This window comes from Sarcophilus harrisii, chromosome 3, assembly GCF_902635505.1.
Source record: "Sarcophilus harrisii chromosome 3, mSarHar1.11, whole genome shotgun sequence".
In the NCBI taxonomy this organism is placed as follows: Eukaryota; Metazoa; Chordata; class Mammalia; order Dasyuromorphia; family Dasyuridae; genus Sarcophilus; species Sarcophilus harrisii.
Window position 1 is genome coordinate 590,149,316 of NC_045428.1, and position 23,876 is coordinate 590,173,191.

Genomic DNA, 23,876 nt, shown 5'->3' on the forward strand with positions numbered 1-23,876 from the left:
CGGATACCTGAGAGGGAACCATCTGAGGAGTTGGCTGAAGGGTCACCATTTGAGGAAGAACCATCTGAGGAGGAGCAGCCTGAGGAGGAGCTGCCTGAGAGAGTCCCCCCAAAAAAGAGACTGCCTGAGAGGGAGCCCTCCAAAATGCGGTTAACTGAGAGGGGACCATCCGAGGAAGAACCATCCGAGGGGGAGCAGCCTGAATTGGGGCGGCCTAAGAGAGCCCCCCGAAAAAAGAGACTGGCTGAGAAGGAGCCCTCCAAAATGCGGATACCTAAGAGGGAGGCCTCCAAAATGCGGATACCTGAGAGGGAACCCTCCAAAATGCAGATACCTGAGAGGGAACCATCTGAGGAGTTGGCTGAAGGGTCACCATTTGAGGAAGAACCATCTGAGGAGGAGCAGCCTGAGGAGGAGCTGCCTGAGAGAGTCCCCCCAAAAAAGAGACTGCCTGAGAGGGAGCCCTCCAAAATGCGGTTAACTGAGAGGGACCATCCGAGGAAGAACCATCCGAGGGGGAGCAGCCTGAATTGGGGCGGCCTAAGAGAGCCCCCCGAAAAAAGAGACTGGCTGAGAGGGAGCCCTCCAAAATGCGGATACCTAAGAGGGAGCCCTCCAAAATGCGGATACCTGAGAGGGAACCCTAAAATGCAGATACCTGAGAGGGAACCATCTGAGGAGTTGGCTGAAGGGTCACCATTTGAGGAAGAACCATCTGAGGAGGAGCAGCCTGAGGAGGAGCTGCCTGAGAGAGTCCCCCCAAAAAAGAGACTGCCTGAGAGGGAGCCCTCCAAAATGCGGTTAACTGAGAGGGGACCATCCGAGGAAGAACCATCTGAGGGGGAGCAGCCTGAATTGGGGCGGCCTAAGAGAGCCCCCCGAAAAAAGAGACTGGCTGAGAGGGAGCCCTCCAAAATGCGGATACCTAAGAGGGAGCCCTCCAAAATGCGGATACCTGAGAGGGAGCCCTCCAAAATGCGGATACCTGAGAGGGAGCCCTCCAAAATGCGGATACCTGAGAGGGAGCCCTCTGAGGAGTTGGCTGAAGGGTTGCCATTTGAGGAAGAACCATCTGAGGAGGAGCAGCCTGAGGAGGAGCTGCCTGAGAGAGTCCCCCCAAAAAAGAGACTGCCTGAGAGGGAGCCCTCCAAAATGCGGTTAACTGAGAGGGGACCATCCGAGGAAGAACCATCCGAGGGGGAGCAGCCTGAAGAGGGGCAGCCTAAGAGAGACCTCCGAAAAAAGAGACTGGCTGAGAGGGAGCCCTCCAAAATGCGGATACCTGAAAGGGAACCATCTGAGGAGTTGGCTGAAGGGTCACCATTTGAGGAAGAACCATCTGAGGAGGAGCAGCCTGAGGAGGGGCTGCCTGAGAGAGTCCCCCCAAAAAAGAAACTGCCTGAGAGGGAACCCTCCAAAATGCGGATACCTGAGAAGGAACCCTCCAAAATGAGGTTACCTGAGAGGGAACCATCAGCGAAGTTGGCTGAAGGGTTGCCATTCGAGGAAGAAGCATCCAAGGAGGAGCAGCCTGAGGAGGGGATGCCTGAGAGAGTCCCCCCAAAAAAGAGACTGCCTGAGAGGGAACCCTCCAAAATGCAGATACCTGAGAGGGAACCATCTGAGGAGTTGGTAAATGTGCCATTTGAGGAAGAACCATCTGAGGAGGAGGGCCTGGGAGGGCCGCCTGGAGAGTCCCAAAAAAAAGAGACTGCCTGAGAGGGGCCCTCCAAATGCGGTTACCTGGAGGGAACCCTCCAAAATGCTTTACCTGAGAGGAACCATCTGGGAGGGCTGGGGCCATTTGAGGAAGAACCATCGGGAGGAGGCCTGAAGGTCCCCCCAAAAAAGAGACTGCCTGAGAGGGAACCCTCCAAAATGCGGATACCTGAGAGGGAGCCCTCCAAAATGCAGATACCTGAGAGGGAACCCTCCAAAATGCGGTTACCTGAGAGGGAACCATCAGCGAAGTTGGCTGAAGGGTTGCCATTCGAGGAAGAAGCATCCAAGGAGGAGCAGCCTGAGGAGGGGATGCCTGAGAGAGTCCCCCCAAAAAAGAGACTGCCTGAGAGGGAACCCTCCAAAATGCAGATACCTGAGAGGGAACCATCTGAGGAGTTGGCTGAAGTGTTGCCATTTGAGGAAGAACCATCTGAGGAGGAGGAGCCTGAGAGAGTCCCCCCAAAAAAGAGACTGCCTGAGAGGGAACCCTCCAAAATGCGGATACCTGAGAGGGAACCCTCCAAAATGCGGTTACCTGAGAGGAACCATCTGAGGAGTTGGCTGAAGTGTTGCCATTTGAGGAAGAACCATCTGAGGAGGAGGAGCCTGAGGAGGGGCGCCTGAAATCCCCCCAAAAAAAGGACTGCCTGAGAGGGAGCCCTCCAAAAGCGGACCCTGAGAGGGAGCCCTCCAAAAAATGGGATACCCTGAGAGGGAACCTCCAGGAGTTCTGGGAAGGGGCCCTTGAGGGAAGAACCATCTGAGGAGGGCAGCCTGCGGAGGGGCTGCCTGAGGGTCCCCAAAAAAGGGAGGCTGCTAAGAGGGCCCAAAATCGGATACCCGGAGGGAACCATCTGAGGAGTTGGCTGAAGTGTTGCCATTTGAGGAAGAACCATCTGAGGAGGAGCAGCCTGAGGAGGGGCTGCCTGAGAGAGTCCCCCCAAAAAAGAGACTGCCTGAGAGGGAGCCCTCCAAAATGCGGATAACTGAGATGGAACCCTCCAAAAAGCGGTTAACTGAGAGGGAACGGTCTGAGGAAGAACCATCCAAGGAGCAGCAGCCTGAGGAGGGCCTGCCCGAGAGAGCCCCCCGAAAAAAGAGACTGCCTGAGAGGGAACCCTCCAAAATGCAGCTGCCTGAGAGGGGACCGTCCAAAGTGCTGTCTGAGGAAGTACTATATAAAGAGGGACCATCTGAGGAGGGGTTGCCTAAGAGAGGGCCCCCCAAAAAGCAACTGCCTGAGAAGAGGATGACTGAGGAACCATCAGAGGGGTGGCCACCCAAGGAAGGAAGATACAAGAAGGGGCTACCTGAGGAGGGGCCCCCCAAAAAGCGGCTGCCTAAGAGGGGGCCATCTGAAAAGCGGCTGCCAGAGAGGGGACCATCCCAGGAGCCATCTGGGGAAGGACTATATGAAAAGGAGCCACCTGAGGAGGGGCTGCCTGAAAAAGGTCCCCAAAAACGGGGCCTGAGGGGGCCTGGGGCCTCGAAAGGGGGCCACCTAGGGGGCCCCGAGGAGGGACCTCGAAAGAGGGCCCCAAAAGGGTGCCTGAAAGGGGCCCTCAAAAGTGAAGGGGCCATCTGAGGGGGACCCCGAGGAGTCCCAAAAAAGGGCCCGACCATAGAGGAGCCACGGGGGCCAAAGAGGAAACCACTAAAGGGGGCTGCCTGAAAGAGGGGCCCCCGGGGCCTGAGAAGGGGCCCCCAAAAAGCGCTGCCTGAGGGGGGAGGACCCCCGAGGGGGCCATGAGGAAGCACTAAAAGGAGGGCCCCCTGAAAGAAGGGCCCCCAAAAAGCCCTTGCCGAAAAGGCCCCCAAAAGGGGGCCGAGGGGGAAGGCGCCTGAAGGGAGGGAAAGGGGCCACTGAGGGGCAAAGGGCCACCCAAGAGGGGGCCGGGCCCCCAAAAGAGGGGTTTGGGCCGGAGAGGGACCTGGGAGGCGAAAACCCCAAAAGAGGGCCCCGAGGAGGGCCACCGAAAGCCCCTCCCTTTGAGGGGGGGGCCCGAAGGAGATACCCACCCCGGAAAACCATCTGAACCCCGAGAGGGAGGCCGTCCAGGGTGGCCCCCAAAAACCCGTTGAAACCCCTCCAAGAGGAGGCCTCCGAGGGGCACCGAGAAGGGGCCCGAGGGGGCCCCCAGAGGAGACCCCGGAGAAGCTGCCCCAAAGGAGGCCATCGGAGGCAGGGCCACCCAGGAGGCCCCAGGGGGGGGCCGGAGAGGAACCCGCCGAAAGGGTCCAAGAGGAGGCCCCTGAGGGGCCACCCGGAGGGGCCCTCGGGAGGGGCCCGAGAAACCTGGAGAAGCCGCCAAGAGAGGCCACTGAGGCAGGGCCAATGGAGAGGAGGGCCTCCGAGGGGGGGCCCCGGAGAGGAGACGCTGAGAAGGGCTCCAGAGAGGAGGGCCATCGAGGAGGGCCAACCTAAGGAGGCCTTCCGAGGGGGCCCCCGAGAGGAACCCTCCCGGAAGCCCAGAGAGGAGGCCATCTGAGGCAGGGCCACCTGAGAGGAGGCCGTCCGAGGTGGGCCCCCCCGAGAGGAGACTGTCGGAGAAGCGACTGCCAGAGAGGAGGCCATCTGAGGCAGGGCCACCTGAGAGGAGGCCGTCCGAGGTGCCCCTAAGGAAGCCACTGAGAAGGGGCCCCCAGAGAGGAGGCCCCTGGGGGGCCCTGAGAGGAGACCCCGGAGAAGGGGCGCCAGAGGGAGGCCATCTGAGGGGGCCCCAGAGGAGGCCTCTGAGGGGGGCCCCGAGAGGAGGCCTCCCGAAAGGGGGGCCCCAGAGAAGAGTCGAGAAGCGACCCCGAGAGGAGGCCATTGGAGGGGGCCCCGAGAGGAGGCCTCGAGGAGGGCGCCCCGAGAGGAAGCCATCTGAGAAGCGGCCCCCAGAGAGGAGGCCGTCCGAGGTGGGGCCACCTGAGAGGGAGACTCCCGGAGAAGCCCGGCGGAGGAGGCCATCTGAGGCAGGGGCCACCTGAGAGGAGGCCCGAGGGGGGCCCCTGGAGAAGCCACGAAAGCGGCCAGAGAGGACGTTGGGCGGGGGCCCCGGGAGGGAGGCCGTCCGAGACCCAGCTGAGAAAGGCCCCGGAGGCCCACCCGCCAGAGAGGAGGCCCTGGGAAGGAGGCCCACGAGAGGACCACCCGGAGGGAGGCCATCCGAAAGGCGACGCGAGAGGAGGCCCTCCAAAAAGGGCTCCGAGGGGGGCCCACCGAGGAGGGGCCCCGAGGGGAGGCCTCAGGCTGCGCCGAGAAGGCCTCCAAACAGTCCGGAAAGGAGGCCGAGGAGGGGCCGCCTGAGAGGAGGCCTTCTGAGAAGCGGCTGCCTGAGAGGGGGCCGTCAGAGAAGTGGCTCCCAGAAAGGAGGCCATCCGAGGAAGGGCCGCCTGAGAGGAGGCCCATCCAAAAGGGCCGGAAGACCGTCCAGAAAGGGCCCCAGAGGAACTGTCGAGGAGGGGCCAGAGAGGGGCCTTTAAAGGGCCCCCGAGGAGGGGCCACCCAAGAGGGGGCCGTCTGAGAAGCAGCGGGCTGAGAGGAGGCCTTCCGAGACACAGAGGACTAAAAGGAGGTCCTCCGAGAAGTGGCTGGCTAAAAGGAAGACGTCCAAGGAGTGGACATCCAAGGAGGGGCTTCAAGAGGAACCTCCCAAGCCCAGTTGAGAGGAGGCCAGTAAGTGGAGGTAAAGGGGATGGTCCAAACAGCCACCCAGAGGGGCCCGAGGGTGGCCATCCAAGGAGGGACCGCTGGAGGAAGGCCGAGAAGAGGGATGCCCAGGAACGGGATGAAGAAGGACCCCACCGAACGCCGGGAGAGGGAGCCATCCGAGGGGTGGCCCTCCAAGGAGGGGCTGCCTGAGAAAGGGCCATACAAAGAGGAGCCGTATGAAGAGGGACCCTCGGAGAAGCGGCCAGCTGAGAGGAGGCCGGCGGAGAAGGAGCCTTCGGAGGAGGGGCCATATGAAGAGGAGCTGTTGGAAGAGGGGCCATTCAAAGAGAGGCGGCACGAGGAGAGGCCATTTGAGGAGGGGCAGTACGAAGAGGGACCTTCCGAGAAGGAGCTGGCTGACAGGGGGCCTTCCGAGAAGGGGCCTTTGGAGGAGGGGCCATATGAAGAGGAGCCGTCTGGGAAGGGGCGGTATGAAGAGAGTTGGTATGAAGAAGGACAGTATCAGGAGGGGCCGTTTGAGGAGAGGCCGTACGAAAAGGAACTTTTCGAAGAGGAGCCGTACGAGGAGGGGCCATCTGAGAAGGGGCCGTTCGTAGAGGGACGGGCCAAGGAGGGGCCGTTCGAAGAGGGGCGGTACAAGGAGAAGCCGTCCATGGAGGGGCCGTCCATGGAGGGGCGGTACAAGGAGAAGCCGTCCGAGGAGGGGACGTACGAGGAGAAGCCGTCTGAGGAGGGGAGGTACGAGGAGAAGCCGTCTGAGGAGGGGAGGTACGAGGAGAAGCCATCTGAGGAGGGGAGGTACGAGGAGAAGCCGTCCGAGGAGGGGCCATCCGAGGAGGGGCGGTACGAGGAGGGACTGCCCAAGGAGAGGCCCTCCGAGGAGGGACTGTTCGAAGAAGGGCGGTACTTGGAGGAGCTGTTCCAGGAGAAGCCATCCAAGGAGGGACTGTCCGAGGAAGAGCTGGATGAGGACCACCAGGATGATGAGCTGTTTGCCGAGGGATTGCTCCTGAAACAAATGGGGATGCTATCAGAGAAAGAGCTAGACCTGCTGCGGACAAAGGGAATGCTGGCCCTCCAGCACATCCCGCTGTCTAAGCGGGAAAGGCGAAAAATGATCAAACTGATGCAAGAGGAGGTGAAGCTCCCCACCAAAGAGATGAAGCTGCTGGTAGAAGAGAAGCAGCTGGCCGAGGAAAAGGAGGCTTTACTCAATGAGGAGAAGGAGCGAGTCCAGAAGAAGCGTTTGTTGTTGGAGGAGGAGAGGGAGTTGAATCTGGAAGAGTCTATGGGGAAAGGCAAAGTTCCTTCCCAAAAAGAGTGGAGAAGGAGGCTCAAGGAAAAGAGGAAGCGACTAGATAAGGGTGAGAATGAAACCAATTTTGAGAAAAAAGAGCTCGCCGTGGAGAGGGACTTGCTGAAGCAAAGGAAGAAGAGGATTCTCCGGGAGAAGAGGAGAATAAGCAAAGCAAAGAGGCAGCTCCTCAAGACTGGCCATGTGAGGTCGTCTTCTTCTGAAGAGCTGAGCGAATCCTCTGAGGAGGCAGTGTCCGGGGAGAAGCCGTCCTCCTCGGAAGAAAGCAAACTGACTAAGGGGGAAGGGAGGAGTGAGGAGTCAAAGAAAGAGAAGCCGCAGAAAGACAAGCTGAAAGAGGGAAGGAGAGACCAGCAGGATGAGCTGCTCAGGGCCCGGAGGAGACAGTTCTGGGAGGACAGACAGAAGCTCTGGGACAAGAAGAAGCTGTCCAGAATACTGAAGACGGCTCTGCAAGCTGACTGGGCCAAGTCTGATGAGGAAAAGGATGTGATGAGAGGGAGACTCCGGGAAAAGAGGAAGCAGCTTCGGGAGGAGAGGCAGGAGCTTCACGAACAGAGGAAGTCATCCTGGACACCTACAGATATGCTGCAAGTTCAGGATGTGGCCAGGTCTGATGAGGATAGGGCCGCCATCAGACGGAAGCTCCGGGAACGGAGGAGGAATCTCCGAAAAGAAAGAGATCTGATGGAGGAGGAGAAAGACCTGTTTGAACAAGAGGCAATCCTGGAAGATGAGGGGCCCGAGAGTCCACTTGAGCAAGAGCTCTTGGAGAAGACACGAGAGGTCCTGAGAGAGAAGGGTCTTCTTGAGGAAGGGGAAGTGCTGCCCAAGGAAGAGAGGAAGCTGGAAGGCCTGAAAGATGAGAAGCTGAAGATGATTCCTGAAGAGGAGCTCCTGGAGGAGATAAGAGAGGCCCTGAGAGAGAAGGGTCTGCCTGAGGAAGGGGAAGTGCTGCCCACGGCAGCGAGGAAGCTGGCAGATCTGAAAAAAAAGAAGCTGGAGATGATTCCTGAAGAGAAGCTTCAGGAGATGAGAAGAGAGACCCTGAGAGAGAAGGGTCTGCTTGAAGAAAGGGAAAAATTGGCCAAGGAAGAATGGAGTCTGGCCAAGGAGGAGAGGAACCTGGTTGATTTGGAGAAGAAGATCTACTCCAAAGAGATGAGACTCGCCAATAAAGCAAGGGAGTTGGTCATGGCGGAGGCAGCCAAGCTCCAGAAAGAGACTGGAGATAAGATGGCCAAAAAGGAGATAAAGGAGCCTCCGGAGCTGAAGAATTGGTTGGATTGGCTTCAGTTGAAACTTCGGAAACTTAGGAAGGAAGGAAGTCGGAAGAAAGAGCAGAAGGCCAGGGACCGCCTGCAACACCTCTTGGGGATGAAGTTAGAGGAAGAAGAGGAGGAAGGGAAAGAGAAGGAAGAAGAAGAACTGGAGGAAGAGGAGGAAGAAGAAGAAGAGGAAGAGGAGGAGGAGGAGGAAGAAGAGGAGGAGGAGAAGGTAGAGGAGGAGGAGAAGGAGGAGGGGGAGAAGGAGGAAAAGGAGAAAGAGGAGGAGGAAAAGGAGAAAGAGGAGCAGAAACAGAAGGAGGAGGAGAGAAAGGAGAAAAAGAAGAAGCAGAAGCAGAAGAAGGAGAAGGAGGAGAAGAAGGAAGAGGCAAAGAAAGACATACCCAGTATCATTGAAGTGGCTATGGAAGAGAGACCCTTTATCTCAATGGAAGACATTTTGGAGAGATTTAAAGGAGAGGCAGTTGAGGGTGTCGAGAAAGACTTTGGGCTGGAAGCTAGGCCCTCAGCTTCTATGGAGAGGAAAGCATCAGAAGTGAAGTACAAAAAGATCTTAAAGGAACCTGAAGTCTTAACGCCATGGAAAGACTTACAAGAGGATATTTCTTGGGAAGAGATCCAGAAGGAACTCTTCCTATCCAGAATCAAAACTAAGCTTCTGAGTCCTAAGGAGAAAGAGGTTCTGGAAGATCAAGCCAAAGACCAAGAAAAAGAAGAAAAAGAGCCCCAAAAAGAGCCCCCAAAAGAGCCCCCAAAAGAGCCTCCACTGAAGCTGCAGAAACTCAGAAAGTTGAAAGTCCCCAGTGATGTATCCAAGAAAAAGAAGAAGGTTAAGGAGAAAATAATGGAGGACAAGTGGAAGTGGTTTCTACTGCTGAAACAGATCATGCTAGGAGGACCTGTGATGGGACTGACTGATCTAGACCTTGAAGTCCTTAAACTCAGCCCCGAGGACAGGGACTGGTTGAAAACCACTCTGAGGATGCTTCAGGATCAGGAACAGCTCAACAAGGAAACCTGCGACCAACTGTGCCAGCTGCTGGCCAAGGTTCTGTCCGAGAACCAGAGGGACTGGCTGCACTGGGCGGGACTGCAGACCATCAGTTTGCCCCAGAGGGGGCTGGCTGACACGGAGCTCCAGCTTTCCGAGGATGAGAGGAAAAAAATCACCTTAAGTTCAGGACGCTTGAAGGTCATCCCTCCTATCAAGAAAGAGGAGGCAAAGCTCACAGTCATCCCAGAGTCACCCGTGGCCATCCCAGCCACGACTCCAGCCACCCCTCTGCCTACCAGAGTCTCCATCACCCCTTCCTCCACTATGGAAGAGCCATTGCCTCTGGACTCCAAGGACTGGAAAAGGCAATTTTCTATTTTGTTGAAAGACAAGAAGGCTATCACTCAGACATCCTTGAGAGATATACCCCAGAATGCTTCTCCCTATGTGGAAAAGTTACCTTTGATCTGGCGACTGAAAAAGGACCTCCAGACCTGGAAAAGCAAGACCACTCCCCAAATGAGAAGGCGAGTCAAAAAACCCGCTGCTAGCCGTCCAGAGGATATGCTTCCTTGGGAGACCTTTGTTGCTCTGTACCACGTCCTCAGGAACCTGCAGGAGCGCTATGCGGAAGACAACTCCTACTGGATGTCCCAGTTCAACCAAGTCCTGGATTTGTACCATCTCAGGAACACTAAGGTCCACACGCTGTTAAATGAACTACTGAAGAAAAAGGAACACATGCCATTAGATATACTGGACAAGCAGGCCTTGAAGAGTGAAGAAGGGGTGCCCGGGGAGCGCCTCGTCTACCATATGAATTATAATCCTAAAAGAACCCCAGCCTACCGACCCAAATTCCAGACCGTGGTGCCTGTGCCTGGGCAGAACCAGGTACACACAATTCTACCAACAGGCAGTACCTCTTTTGGGAACATGGACTTGGTCTGGAAAAGCATGATCCCTGACCGACCTGGAGTGCTGCCTCAAATCTCCAATACCCTCAAACGCTGATTCAGGCTCTGGTGCACCAGCACTGGAGGTCTGCCCCCATACACCATTTGCACCCCATGGACACCCGCACCAAGCTTTCCACTGCTGCCTGAGGAGAAGTGTGAGCCGGTGCTGTGTCTTTCCCTTGTTGGTCTCCCCAGTCCTCCCTCATGCCTCCCAGTTCCAGTCTGGTACATAATCTCTCTCACTCCAAGTAAAGCACTGTTTCTTACTTTGAATAAAAACAGTGGTTTGTCCCCTTCTCTTCACCATACTAGACAAATCCTGTGGGCATAGCCAGGAGCTCTGATCTCCCGGCTTCTGCCTAAGGTACTTTTGGCCTCCTTTCTCCATTCCCTTTAATGCCACTAATATAATGTATAATATTGGGGAATGCCCTAATGACTCCTGCTGTGAAGCACCACACTCCTTAATTTCATCAAAATTGTACTTTACTCCTTTCTTGTCTAATTCTTCATCCTTTTCACCTAGTTTGTCTAGCTCCTCCCCTTCCTGCACTTTCTTCTTTTTCCTTATTCTATAACTTATATAATTTCCTAAAGCCAGTTGTATTAAGTTATATATGTACAGAATGTTTCTTTGGAAATTGAGTCAGGTCCATTATCATTATAGTATTCACATAATTGCTCTCCTATTAATTTCCACTCGTCTGGATCCAATTCTTTTTCTTTAGAGAATCCAGGACATGTGTACTGTCCTGTTTCTAAAAGTCTAATGATCTGCTCCCAAGTTACAGTCAAACCTTGGCTTTTAATGAGTCTGACAATGCTCTCTACACATTTTCCTTGAATTGGAAAAGGCTCCTTTCTGAACATGTGTCCCATTTCAGCTGAAGCACTAGTTTAGCCCTTTCCTTTACAAAGTTTCCTTCTTGTACTCTTACCCTAATTTCACAGATGAAGGCTCTTGGTCCCACGTTCAGGCACCAAAATGTAGTATTCTCCCTAAAATGTAAGGTTCTCTGAGAGCAGGTTTCTTGGGGGGCTTCTAGGAGCAGCCTTCGTTTCAGTTCAGTAATCACAACAAGAACAGCCAGGGGTTAAAGTCCAAATCCTTTATTGTCTCTTTCAAAGTCTTGTCTCCTTTTCTGGGGCTTGGTTATCTTTCTTATAGTCCAGATCTTTTATTATCTCCTTCCTGGGGCTGAGAAGCTTTCTGGAGAGCCTTTCAGACTACCCTTTGTCTCACTGGAGAAATGCAGGAGGAGAGCCTGCCACCAATGGCCTGACTGAAGATCGAATGAATTCTGTCTTTGGTTCCAAGAGCTTGAGCTCCTGCCTGTCTTCTTTGCCCTCTGACAGCTTCTCCTCTGTGGCTCTCAGTCCCAGCTTATATGCTCTACACTGAGTATAAACCAATCATTACATAACTAGGAAACCATTATTTGTTGTAAGATTAAATCAATCCTACTGAATTTAGAGAACTGTTAAGCACCACGCTAAACTAGATAACCATTCTCTTTATCAATTCCACTGACTTAATACCTTGTAAGAATCCTTGTTTCAAAGTTCTGGCCCATAACATAATATGATATTAGAAGCCTTTTTTCCTACACACCTGTACTGTACCATAATCACCTTGATGAGGTTTAATGAGTCATGAGGAGGTACAAGATGTCAGGAAGGTGGGGAGTTGTCTAGAAGGAATTCACAAACTCAAACCATGTCCAAGTCAAGGGATAAAGCTTTATCATAACACCAAAAGGAGAACAGAGTTCCTAGTGAACTCACAATTAGGGCCTAAAAAAGCCATGCTAATTAGATTAATTTTGTGCATCAACTGGCGATTGTGGGTGACTGTGGGATCACCTCAGGAGTTGATGCTTATAGCTTGATCTCCAAATTGTAAAAGGTAACAGAGGGCATCAGTACACAATAGCTCTATCTGTACAACATAATTCTACAGGATCAGCGTGTTCCTTAGTGGGGCCCACTCAAAGGCTGGGTTGCTAACAGGGACATGGTCTCTTGCTAGAGTCCATTTATCCCATCAGTCCCTTTTGAAAAAAAGCCTTTCCTATTAGGTGTTTTATAGAGAGAACCCATTCCTGGGGTTGCTCAGAATTCGTGGGAGGCAATGTAATGAATAGAGCTGAACACAAGGTGGTCTAAAATCAAGCCTCAGGCATGTGTGTGTGTGTGTGTGTGTGTGTGTGTGTGTGTGTGTATGTATGTATGGGACCACATACATCATTTCTTAGGGCCCAGACAAATTCTGTAAGATGACTCTGAGCTTCGTGGCACAAGCCAACTTCCATTGCTAGATAGTTTTTCCACTGAGTCCCTCATGTCAATAAAATAAGAGGTCAAATCCAAAAAACCAGAACATCTCCAAGCACTATTAGAACTCAAAAGTTCCAGGAAAGAAACAACTGGGTTGCAAAGAGATAATGAGAGAGAGGAAAGGACCCACACATGCAAAAATGTTTGTAGCAGATCTTTTTGTGCTGGCAAAGAATTGGAAAATGAGTAGCTGCCCATCAACTGAGGAATGGCTGAATAAGTTAATGGTATCTGAATGTAATGGAATATTATCATTCTATAAGAAATGAGGAACAGGCTGATTTCAGAAAAGCCTGGAAAGACATGAACTGATGCTGAGTGAAGTGAGCAGAACCAAGAAAGCACTGTACACAGTTGTTATGGGCCAGAACTCTGAAACAAGGATTCTTACAAGTGTTAAAGTCAGTGGAATTGACCTAATAGTTCTCTTGTTCAGTATATGTACTTAGTACTTTATATAGTTCCACAAGATTCACACCTATGATAATGGAGTATAGAACAGCCAGCAAAGGCTGAACATTCATTCCCATCATCCATCTTTGTAGTGGCTGGAGGCTGAAGCACAAATCTTTGAGAAATTCATTCACTTCATCTCACACCACCTTGGTGGCAGTCTCTCCTCCTTATTTTCTCGACTGAAACCAAGATTCAGAAGGCCTCCAGAAAACTAGCTGAGCCCCAAGTGAAGGAGATAGGACTTTGAGGAAGACAATAAAGGATTTGAACTTCAACTGTTGGCTGCACTTGTGGTGATTACTGAACTGAAATGAAAGCTGTTCCCAGAGACCCCAAGAAAACTAAAACAAGAGAACATTACATTTTGGCATCCAAACGTGGGACCAAGAACCTTCATCTGTGACCCAGAAATTAGGGTGAGTACAAAAAATAGACAAGGAAACTTTGTTAAGGGCTAAAGTAGTATTCCAGCTAAAATTGGACAAATGTTTAGAAAGCAGCCTTTTCCAATTCAAGGAAAATGTGTAGAGAGCATTGTCAGACTTATGAAAAGCCAAGGTTTGATTGTAACTTGGAAGCAGATCACTGAACTTTTAGAAACAGGACAGTACACATGTCCTTGGTTCTCTAAGGAAAAAGAATTGGATCCAGATGAGTGGAAATTAGTAGGAGAGCAACTATGTGACTACTACAATGATAATGCACCTGACTCAATTTCCAAAGAAACACGTTATACATACAACTTAATACAACTGGCTTTAAGAAAGTATATAAGTGTTAGAATAGGAAAAAAGAAGAGCAGGAGGGGGAGGATCCAGATAAACTAGGTGAAAAGGAAGAAGAATCAGACAGGAATGGAGATAAGTACAATTCTGAGTGTGGTGCTTCACATCAGGAGCCATTAGGGCATTCCTCATCTCCTGACCTACTTCCCTCAATTAACCCTTCATGGGTGGAGGGAGAAGGAGGAGGGGGAGAGGCAATGGCACAATCAGCACCACCTATGAACCAGCCTATGACAAGATTACAAAAGGCATTAGTTAAAGCAAAAAAAAGGACAGGATATATCTGATTTAATAAATGCATACCCTGTGATTGAAGAGCTTGACTCTTCAGGTCAACAAAGGAGAAGATACACTCCTTTTCATCTGGAAAAAATTAAGGATTTGAAAAAGGGTTGCACTCTTTATGGGGCTACATCATCTTATGTTAAGATGTTACTAGATAATTTGACTTATGAAATCTTAACCTCCAGTGATTGGAAATCCACAGCAAGGACATGCTTAGAGCCTGGACAAAACTTATTGTGGCTTTCTGAATATAGTGAATTATGCAGGATACAAGCCCAACACAAGAAGCAAACTGGAGTTAACATACAGATCACCTTTGACCAACTGGCAGGTGAAGGTCAGTATGCAGATGCTTTAGCACAGATTAATTACCCCATAGCAGCATATAAGCAAATTGCTGCTGCTGCTATAAAAGCATGGGGCTCCCTCATATGAGCAAATTGCTGCTGCAGCTATAAAAGCATGGGGCTGCCTCCCAGGAAAAGATGGAGGGGAAGCCTTCACAAAAATAGGGCAAAGTCCAAATGAACCTTTTGCTAATTTTGTGGGACGTCTGCAGACAGCTGTCATAAGAACCATTGGAGAAAATGCAACTACAAGACTAATGATCAGACAACTGGCTAAGGAAAATGCTAATGAGGTTTGCAGAAGAATTATATGGGGACTACACAAAGATGTTCCTTTAAAGGAGATCATAAGACGCTGTGCCACAGTGGGCACAAATGCTTATTATAACCAGGCTATGATGATGAACATGGAAAGACAGGGTTCCTCTTGGCAAGGGACTTCTAGAGAGATGTAGGTATAGAGATAGAGTGAGAAGACAGGGTGAGAGAAGACCCAAAACCCTGTGTCCAAAATGCCACAAGGGCTTCCACTGGGTCTCCGAATATATTTTGACTCAGGGAAATGAGAGGAAGAGCCCAGCTCCAAGACTTCAAACAAAAAACAGATGGGGCATGATGGCAGCCACAGTTACACCCAGAGAGTCTTTAGAAGTTCAGTATCCTCATATCAATCACCAGAGAAGCAATCTGATAGAAGAAAGGGATTACATGATCAATCAGCAGAAAGCAATCAGCAGAAAGGGATTACAATTGGGGAGAATACAGGCTTTTTAACCCAACAGAAGGGCAGTGTTCAGTGCAAACAGCTCTAATGTAATTGCCAGGTGACGAGGAGAGATTTAGAAAGTGGTAAATAGAAGGGACTAGATAGATTAAGTGCTTGGGAGAGAGGGTTTGCTTGTATTTCTACAGCTGGAGAAGGAAGCAGATGGGTGCCAATGAGCACCTGGAGACAGAACAAGAGAAAAAACCTTGAAACAAAGAAGACCTAAGAAACATCTGACATTGAAAGAGCATGGCTGATAATGAGACTGTTGCAGAACTTCAGAATCAGAAGGAATCATTGGATTCCCTAAGATGAAAAATTGTTGATAAGACTGATACAGGACTTCAAAATCAGCAGGAATCATTGGATTTCCTGAGATAAAAAATTGTTGATAAGACTATTGAAGGACTTCAAAACTTGCAGGAATCATTGAATTCCCTGACACATGAAGTAATACAATAGATTCCTTTTGGACTATTTCTAGGACTTATGGACATGTATAAATCCTCATGTTGATGCATGCTATTTGTCACATCACTACTAGCCTGTGTTATATTGCTATGTGCTTATATGTAATTTATGTAATTATGTGTAATATCTCTCATGTTGATAGATTTATGTATACTGTTTCAAGTGACACCCTTCAGAAATCTGCTAATCTGGTTTGTTTCCCATTTTCCTTTGGTTTTCATCTCCCTTCCTGGTGTTTTCACCCCTTTTTTGAGGAGTCAGGGAAGGTATGATCACTTCCTTTTGGGGGTTCTCACCTCCTTGAGAAATCAGGGAGAGTGACCACCTTATGCTCTAAAACAAAAGAAAGCGGGAGATGTTATGGGCCAGAACTCTGAAACAAGGATTTTTACAAGGTATTAAGTCAGTGGAATTGACTTAATAGTTCTCTAGTTCAGAACATGTAGTTAGTACTTAATATAGTTCCACAAGATTCACACCTATGATAATGGAGTATAGAACAGCCAGCAAAGGCTGAGACAGATTCATTCCATCGTCCACCTTTGTGCTGGCTTGAGGCTGAAGCGCAAACTTTTGGACTCAGAGATTTTCATTCATCCCATCTCATACCACCTTGGTGGCAGGCTCTCCTCCTTCACTTCTCCACTAAAACCAAGACTCTGGAAGACCATTCAGAAAACTAGCTGACCCCCAAGTAAAGGAGACAAGACTTTGAAGGAGACAATAAAGGATTAGGACTTCAACACCTGGCTGCATTTGTGATTACTGAACTGAAACAAAAGCTGCTCCCAGAGACCCCGAGAAAACCGAAATAAGAGAACATTACACATAGTAACAGCAAGATTGTGATGATCAACTGTGATAGATTTAGCTCTGCTCGACAATGCAGTGACCCAAGGCAAGTCCAATAGATTTGGGATGGAAAATGCCATCCACATCCAGAGACAGAACTGAATGTGGAGTGAAGTGTACTATTTTACCTTTGTTTTTGTTTTCTTATTTTTTTCCCCTTTTATTCCATTTTTTTCCTTCCCATGTGACTCATATGTATAACCTAAAAAAAATGAATTAAAAATAAATAATTGGGTTGTTTTTAGCAAGAAGCAACTTGGGAAGGTGAAGAGATAGCTGGTGAGAGAAAAAAGTATTTCTCCCTCATATCAATTGTTGAATTAGGGTTAGGAAGAAGTCTGTAGGTTGTCTTTAAAGAACATTGCTGATAATGAGATTGAATTAGTGTTCTCCTCCATCTTGTTCAGACCCAGCCTGGAGGGAAGCCCAGTGTATATTGCACAGATTTGGGTGTTCCCCAAGGCTGGGCAATTTAGAAGGGAATTACAGAAATAAAGATCCCTCAGACTCTTATCAGAATAGGTGCACGTCTCATTGTAATATTCATTCTTATTAACCAGTCGGAGTTGACTGCCACTCTTGAGAATACCCACTCTTCCAAGGGTATTTAAACTGTGAGCTCCAGAAATAGACTAGTTAATTGATCAATGGAATAGATTAGGCTCAAAGGACAAAATAGTCAATAACTTTAATAATCTAGTGTTTGACAAACCCAAAGACCCCAGCTTTTGGGAGAAGAATTCACTGTTTGACAAAAACTGCTGGGAAAATTGGAAATTAGTATGGCAGAAACTAGGCACTGACTCTCACTTAATACTGTACACCAAGATAAGGTCAAAATGGGTTCACAATCTTGGCATAAAGAATGAGATTAAAAATAAATTAGAACATAGGATAGTTTACCTCTCAGACCTGTGGAGGAGGAAGGAGTTTGTGACCAAAATAGAACTAGAGATCATTATTGATCACAAAATAGAAAATTTTGATTATATCAAATAAAAAAGCATTTGTACAAATAAAATTAATGCAGACAAGGTTAGAAGGGAAGCAATAAACTGGGGAAACATTTTTACAATCAAAGGTTCTGATAAAGGCCTCACTTCCAAAATATATAGAGAATTGACTCTATAAGAAATCAAGCCATTCTCCAATTGATAAATGGTCAAAGGATATGAACAGACAATTCTCAGAGAAATTGAAACTATTTCTAGCCATATGAAAAGATGCTCCAAGTCATTATTAATCAGAGAAATGCAAATTAAGACAACTCTGAGATACCACTACACACCTGTCAGATTGGCTAGAATGAAAGGGAAAGATAATGTGCAATGTTGGAGGGGATGTGGGAAAACAGGGACACTAATACATTGTTGGTGGAATTGTCAATGGATCCAACCATTCTGGAGAGCGATTTGGAACTATGCTCAAAAAATTATCAAACTGTGCATACCCTTTGACCCAGCAGTGTTACTACTGGGCTTATATCCCAAAGAGATCTTAAAGAAGGGAAAGAAACCTGTATGTGCAAGAATGTTTGTGGCAGCCAGAAATTTTGAGTGGATGTCCATCAGTTGGGGAATGATTGAATAAGTTATGATATATGAATGTTATAGAATATTATTGTTCTGTAAGAAATGACCAGCAGGATGATTTCAGAAAGGCCTGGAGAGACTTACATGAACTGATGCTGAGTGAAATGAGCAGGACCAGGGAATCATTATATACTTCAACAACAATACTATATGAGGATCAATTCTAATGGACGTGACCCTCTTCAACAATGAGACGAACCAAACTAGTTCCAACAGAGCAGTAATGAAATGAACCAGCTACACCCAGGGAAAGAAATCTGAGAGATGACTATGAATCACTACATAGAATTCCAAATCCCTCTATTTTTGTCTGCCTGCATTTTTTATTGCCTTCATAGGCTAATTGTACACTATTTCAAAGTCCAATTGCTTTTGTACAACAAAATAACTGTTTGGACATGTATACATATATTGAATTTAACTTGTACTTCAACATATTTAACATGTGTTGGTCAACCTGACATATGGGAGGGAGAGTGGGGGGAAGGAGGGGAAAAGTTGGAATAGAAGGTTGTGTAAGGGTCAATGCTGAAAAATTACCCATGCAAATATTTTGTAAATAAAAAGCTATAATAAAAAAAAGTTAAAAAAAAAAAGAAAAAGAAAAAAAGGAAGCAAGCCATTCTCCAATTGATAAATGGTCAAAGCATATGAACAGACAATTCTCAGGTGAAGAAACTGAAACTTTCTAGCCATGTAAAAAAATGCTCCAAGTCATTAATCAGAGAAATGCAAATTAAGACAACTCATGAGATACCACTACACACCTGTCAGACTGGTTAGAATGACAGGGAAAGATAATGGTGAATGTTGGAGGGGATGTGGGAAAACTGGGACACTGATACATTGTAGGTGGAATTGTGAATGGATCCAACCATTCTGGAGAGAGATCTGGAACTATGTTCAAAGGATTATAAAACTATGCATACCCTTTGATCCAGCAGTGTTACTATTGGTATTATATCCCAAAGAGATACTAAAAAAGAGAAAGGGACCCACATGTGCAATAATGTTTGTGGTGGCCCTTTTTGTAGTGGCCAGAAATTTTGAGTGGATGTCCATCAGTTAGGGAATGGTTGAATAAACTATGGTATATGAATGTTATGGAATACTATTGTTCTGTAAAAAATGACTAGCAGGATGATTTCAGAAAGGCCTGGAAAGACTTACATGAAGTGATGCTGAGTGAAATGAGTAGGAAGGACCAGGAGATCATTATATACTTCAACAACAATACTATATGATGATTAATTCTGGTGGACGTGGCCCTCTTCAGCAACGAGATGAACCAAATCAGTTCCATTTGTTCAATAATGAAGAGAACCAGCTACACCCAAAAAACCTGGGAAATGAGGAACCCTACAAAGAATTCTAACCTTATTTTGTCCGCCTGATTTTTTTATTTCCTTCCAAGCCATTTACCATTTTTTTGGGAAAAATTTGGACATTTATATATATTTATTTAAATATTTAAATATTTAATTGTTTAATCTTGCCCGGGGGGGGGGGGGGGAAAAAAAAAGGGGAACAAAATTTGGCAATTGAAAATGCAAAAATACCCAGAAAACTTTAAATAAAAAGTAAAAAAAAAAAAAAACGTACCCCAAAAATGTTTGACAACATTAGGTTTAACCCATTTTTTGTATGAAAAAAATAAAAATTACCCAGAAATCAAATTTTTAAAATCAATACCAAAAAAACCTTCAGACCCCGAAAAAATTTATTTCTTGGAAAAGACTAACACTTTTATTGTTGGGAGGAGGTAAACTTTGGAAAATTTTTCCAATTTCCAAAAACCTTGGTTTCCCACAAAACCCCAAAAAAAGATTTAAGAAAGAAAGATTCAAGCATTTTAATGGTTTGGGGAGCCCCTGGGTATGGGGAAGAATGGGAAATGGAACCAATGAAGTTTTAAATATTTTAAATTTAAGAAACATTTTTAAATACCACATGTTTAAGAACTAAACCAAACTGAAGAAAGCAAATAAACAAGCAAGGAAAAATAAAAAATATGAATAGAAAACATGAGGGCGGGAATGGGAAGGGGAAAAAGGCTTTGGGGAAAATTGGGATTTAAAGAGAACCAGGGAGGTCAGGGAGGTCAGGGAGGAGGAGAATGCCAGAGAAAATGCCCAAAGCCTAGAGGGGGAATAGCCAGCAAGCTGGGGTCCCATAAAGGGGAGTGAGGTGTGAGAAGACTTGAACAGCATTTTTGTACTTGATCTTGGAGACCATAGGGAGCCACTGAGGGTTTACTAATGGGGGTGACAGGTCCTTTGGGAAAATCCCTTTAGGCTGAATTGGAATATGGAGAGACTTGAGTCCCACAGAGCTCCCGGCAGCTGTTGTAGAGACCCAGGGGTGAGGGGATGAGGATCTTGATCAGTGGGCAGCTGTGTCAGCGGGGAGGAGGAGGCCAGTTCAAGAGATGCAATGGGCCACGGCACATGATTGGATCTGGGGGCGTGAGAGTCCGTCCTGGACTCCTCACTGGCACTTGTGGGCCTGAGGAACTGTGGGTATGATTTAGTGGGAAAAGCCATAGGTTCTTTTTTGGATGTATTGAGTTTAAGATGTCTATGGGGCATTCAGTTTGAGGCATCTGAAAAGCAGCTGGAGATGCTGTGGATAGAGAGCTGGGCCAGGGAGCAGGAAGACTAGAGTTTGATGGTGACCTTGGGTAAGGCACAATCTTTGTCAGCCTCAGTTTCCTCAGCTATAAAATGGGGGAAATAATTAGCACGCACCCTCCCATGATTGTGAGGATCACATGAGATAACATTTATAAAGAGCGTAACATAGTGTCTGGAACATAGTGTCCCTAGTTTGTTATTCAGTCATGTCCAAGTCTTAGTGAAGCCATTTGGGATTTTCTTGGCAAAGATATTAGTGTGGTTTGCCATTTCCTTCTCCAGCTCATTTTACAGATGAGGAAACTGAGGCAAATTGGGTTATGTGACTTGTTCAGGGCCACACAGCTGGGTCTGAGGCCAGATTTGAACTCAGGAAGATGAGTCATCGTATACCCTACCGAGTCACCTAGTTGCACACAGTAGACTTTTAATAAATGCTTGTTGCCTTCCTTCTTTCCTCCCATCTTTGCTCCCTCTTTCCCTTCCTTCCTTGCTTCCTTCTGTTCCCAGTTCTGAGGCAGGCAGCAACCAATAATTCTTCGTCTTAGCAAGTTTTCCCCTCCTCCCACCCATGCATCCTTCCTGTGCTGCCAGGCTGGCTCTCCTCATACACAGATCTCACCTTCTTCTCAAAGACCCACCCTATTCTCCCCTGTTGAACTCCTCCACCAGGCATTCAAGGCCCTCCACAATGCACCACGGTTCCCACTTCCCTGTCTCCATCCCTTCTACACACCGGCCAGACCAGATGAGCCTGGGCTGGGAATTAAAGTTGTTCCATAGATTGGGGAAGAGGGAGGAGACAGACCCTGGACTGGCTCCTCCCAAGTCTAGAATGCCCTTCACACTCAGAACGCCTAGAACACTCTCCTCACCTCAGCCACTTGCCTTCCCCGCTTTCTTTAGGTCTCAACTCAAAGCCCCCCTTCTGCAAGATGTCCCCCAATTCCCCGAGATACTCCTTCCCATACACCTCCTCTCTATCTTATCAATACCTTGAGCTGCATCTGGTAGTTTGCATTTTGTCTCCCCCATTGGAATGGGATGTGGGGGGGAGGGGGCTCTGCTGCATTTTACCTCATGGTTAGATCCGTATCTGGCACATAGTAGGTGCTCAATCGATGCTTTTTGATTGATTGAGCCTTGGTTTTCCCATCTGTAAAAGGAAGGGGTGACCTTGTTTTGGTTTTTTTTTCCTTTTGTTCTGATTTTTCTTCCCCAACGTTGACTCATATGGAAAGAAGTTTAAAATGATTGCACATTTACAACCTATCTCAGATTACTTGCTGTCTTGGGGAGGAAGAAAAAAAAAAAAAAAGAACTCCAAATCTTACAAAAATGATTACTGGAAACTATCTTTTATGTACAATGAGAAAAATAAAATTCCATTAAAATTTAAAAAAAGTTGACTAAGTTAAAAAACGAATAAGAAAGGGGCGATCCCTAAATGCTCTTCTTCTAGCTTTACAGCCTTTGAGCTAGACCGTTAACCCTGACCTCACTCTTCCAAGTCTCGAGGCTCCCCCGTTAATACGGGATCTAACCGACCCCTGCGGCAAGTCAGGCGCCTGCCCCCACAGAGAGGACTACATTTCCCAGAAGGCAATTGGAGGGAAGAAGGCGAGGGAGGAATGGAAGGAGCGGGAGGAGGGGGAGCAGAAGAAGGGGAGGAGGGGGAGCAGGGGAAAGAGGAGACAGTGGCTCAGCGGAGACTGCATCTCTCCCCATTATGCCTCTGTCTCAGGGGAGAAGGGAGCGAACCAGTCACTGAGCTTCTGGTCTGGGGCGCCTGGGTCCCGGGCGAGGAAGACTGGGGGACTCCCGGGCTCACCAGGGCACTGAGACATCCCCAGTTTTCCTTTCCCGGCCCCCTGGAGCCCGCGGGATGCTCTGAGGGAAGGGGGTGGGGGGGGGGGCAGCCAGCTCCGCCGGGAAAACACGGGACAGCCATTCTAACCCCCCCCTTCTCTCCCTGGGCCTCAGTTTCCTTTCCTGACAAAGGATCCAGGGACTCCCCCGCGCCCTGAGAGTCAGGGATTGCTAGACTTGGCGTCAGGAAGATTTGGATCCAAGTCCCACCTGAGACGCTCGTTGTGTGTTCTCGGGCCAGTCGGTGAATGTCTCGGAGCCTCGGCTTGTTTATCTGAGACTGAGGGGGCTCAACTCCGCGGCCTCCCGAGTCCCTTCCAGCTCTCCTCGGGATCCAACGAATCCTCCTCCCCTCCCCCAGCCGCTTCCCGAGAAGGAAGGTCGCTGCTGCTCCTCCGACTCCCCCTCCCCACCTTGCCTCGCCATTCCCTCGGCCTCAGTTTCCCCACCCGCGCTTGAAAGAGGCGGCACTCCGGGGCGCCGGGGCTAAGCTCTCCGAGGCCCCCTCCTCTCCCAGGGTCCTCGGTGTCCCCGCCCGCGAAGGATAAGGTCGGCTCCAGGGGGCTGGGATCTCCTTCGCGGGGGAGGGGAGGGGTGGGGGAGGGGGAGGGTGGGGGAGGGGTGGCCGTCACGCCGGAGCCGCGCAGACTACAAGTCCCATCCGCCAGCGCGGCGGCAGCGGCGGCAGCGGCGGCAGCGGCGGCTCGGGCCACCCGGGCGGGCACTGCTGACAACCCCCGGGTAGGCTGACGGGCTGGGCGGGGCGGAGCCGGGGCAGGTGCAGGCGATGGAGCCGCCGCCCTCGGGCTGAGGGACCTCCCCCAGCCCAGGCCCCGGAGGAGGGGCCCCAAGGGGCCGGGGGGCCGGCCGGGGGCGCAGGATGCGGGAGGCCGGGGCGGGGGCCGCCGGCCAAGGGCGGCCGGGCGGGGGGAGGAACAGGCTGGGGGGGGGAGGGGAGGGGCGGATCGATCCCCCATCCCCCCCACCTCCCGGCGGGCCTCCCCCTCCCCGCCGCTTGAAGGCCCCAGGGCCCCGGAAGAGGGACCGCCACCTTGCCCCGCCTTTGCCCGCTGGGCCAGCCCCTTGAAAGGCTGGACCCGAGGTGGGCGAAGGGGGGTGGGGTGGGGATGCTGATGCCATCTGGGCCCGTCTGCTCCTGGCCCCCCCCCGGGGGCCCCGGAGCTCCCCGGGAGCAGTCGGGCGCCCACCTCCGCCCCGTGGGCCCCCCGCCGGGGGCCCGCCTGAGCCCAGCCGCCCCCGTGTCCCATGGAGGAGGAGGAGGGGAGGGGCCCACCTGGGGGGGGAGGGGGCCTGGGCCCGACGCCCGGCCCGCCGGGCCCGGGACCCGTTCGACACAGGGGCGGGGAGGAGGAGTGAGCCCCAGGGGACCGGTGCGGTGCTGTCCCAGGACTGGGCGTCCCGGAGGGCGGGGACCGGGCAGCCCGGGCGGGCGGGGCGCCTTCCCCCAGCAACACGGGGGCTCCCCGGGTGCCGGGCCCCCCGGGCCCCCCTGCCCCCGGGAGATCCCTTCAGCCCACCCAAGGAATCA

General features: G+C 50.1%; 1 protein-coding gene across 1 annotated transcript; it reads right to left on the reverse strand.

Annotated features, from left to right (window-relative positions):
- Nucleotides 1-3,479: 3,479 nt before the first annotated feature.
- Nucleotides 3,480-5,116, reverse strand: LOC116422657 (uncharacterized protein DKFZp434B061-like). Its single transcript, XM_031961626.1, has 3 exons — nt 4,144-5,116; nt 3,742-4,018; nt 3,480-3,495 (listed from the first exon to the last, which is right to left on the reverse strand). Exons 1-3 carry the CDS (start codon nt 5,114-5,116, stop codon nt 3,480-3,482), a joined length of 1,266 nt encoding a protein of 421 aa, XP_031817486.1.
- Nucleotides 5,117-23,876: the final 18,760 nt, after the last annotated feature.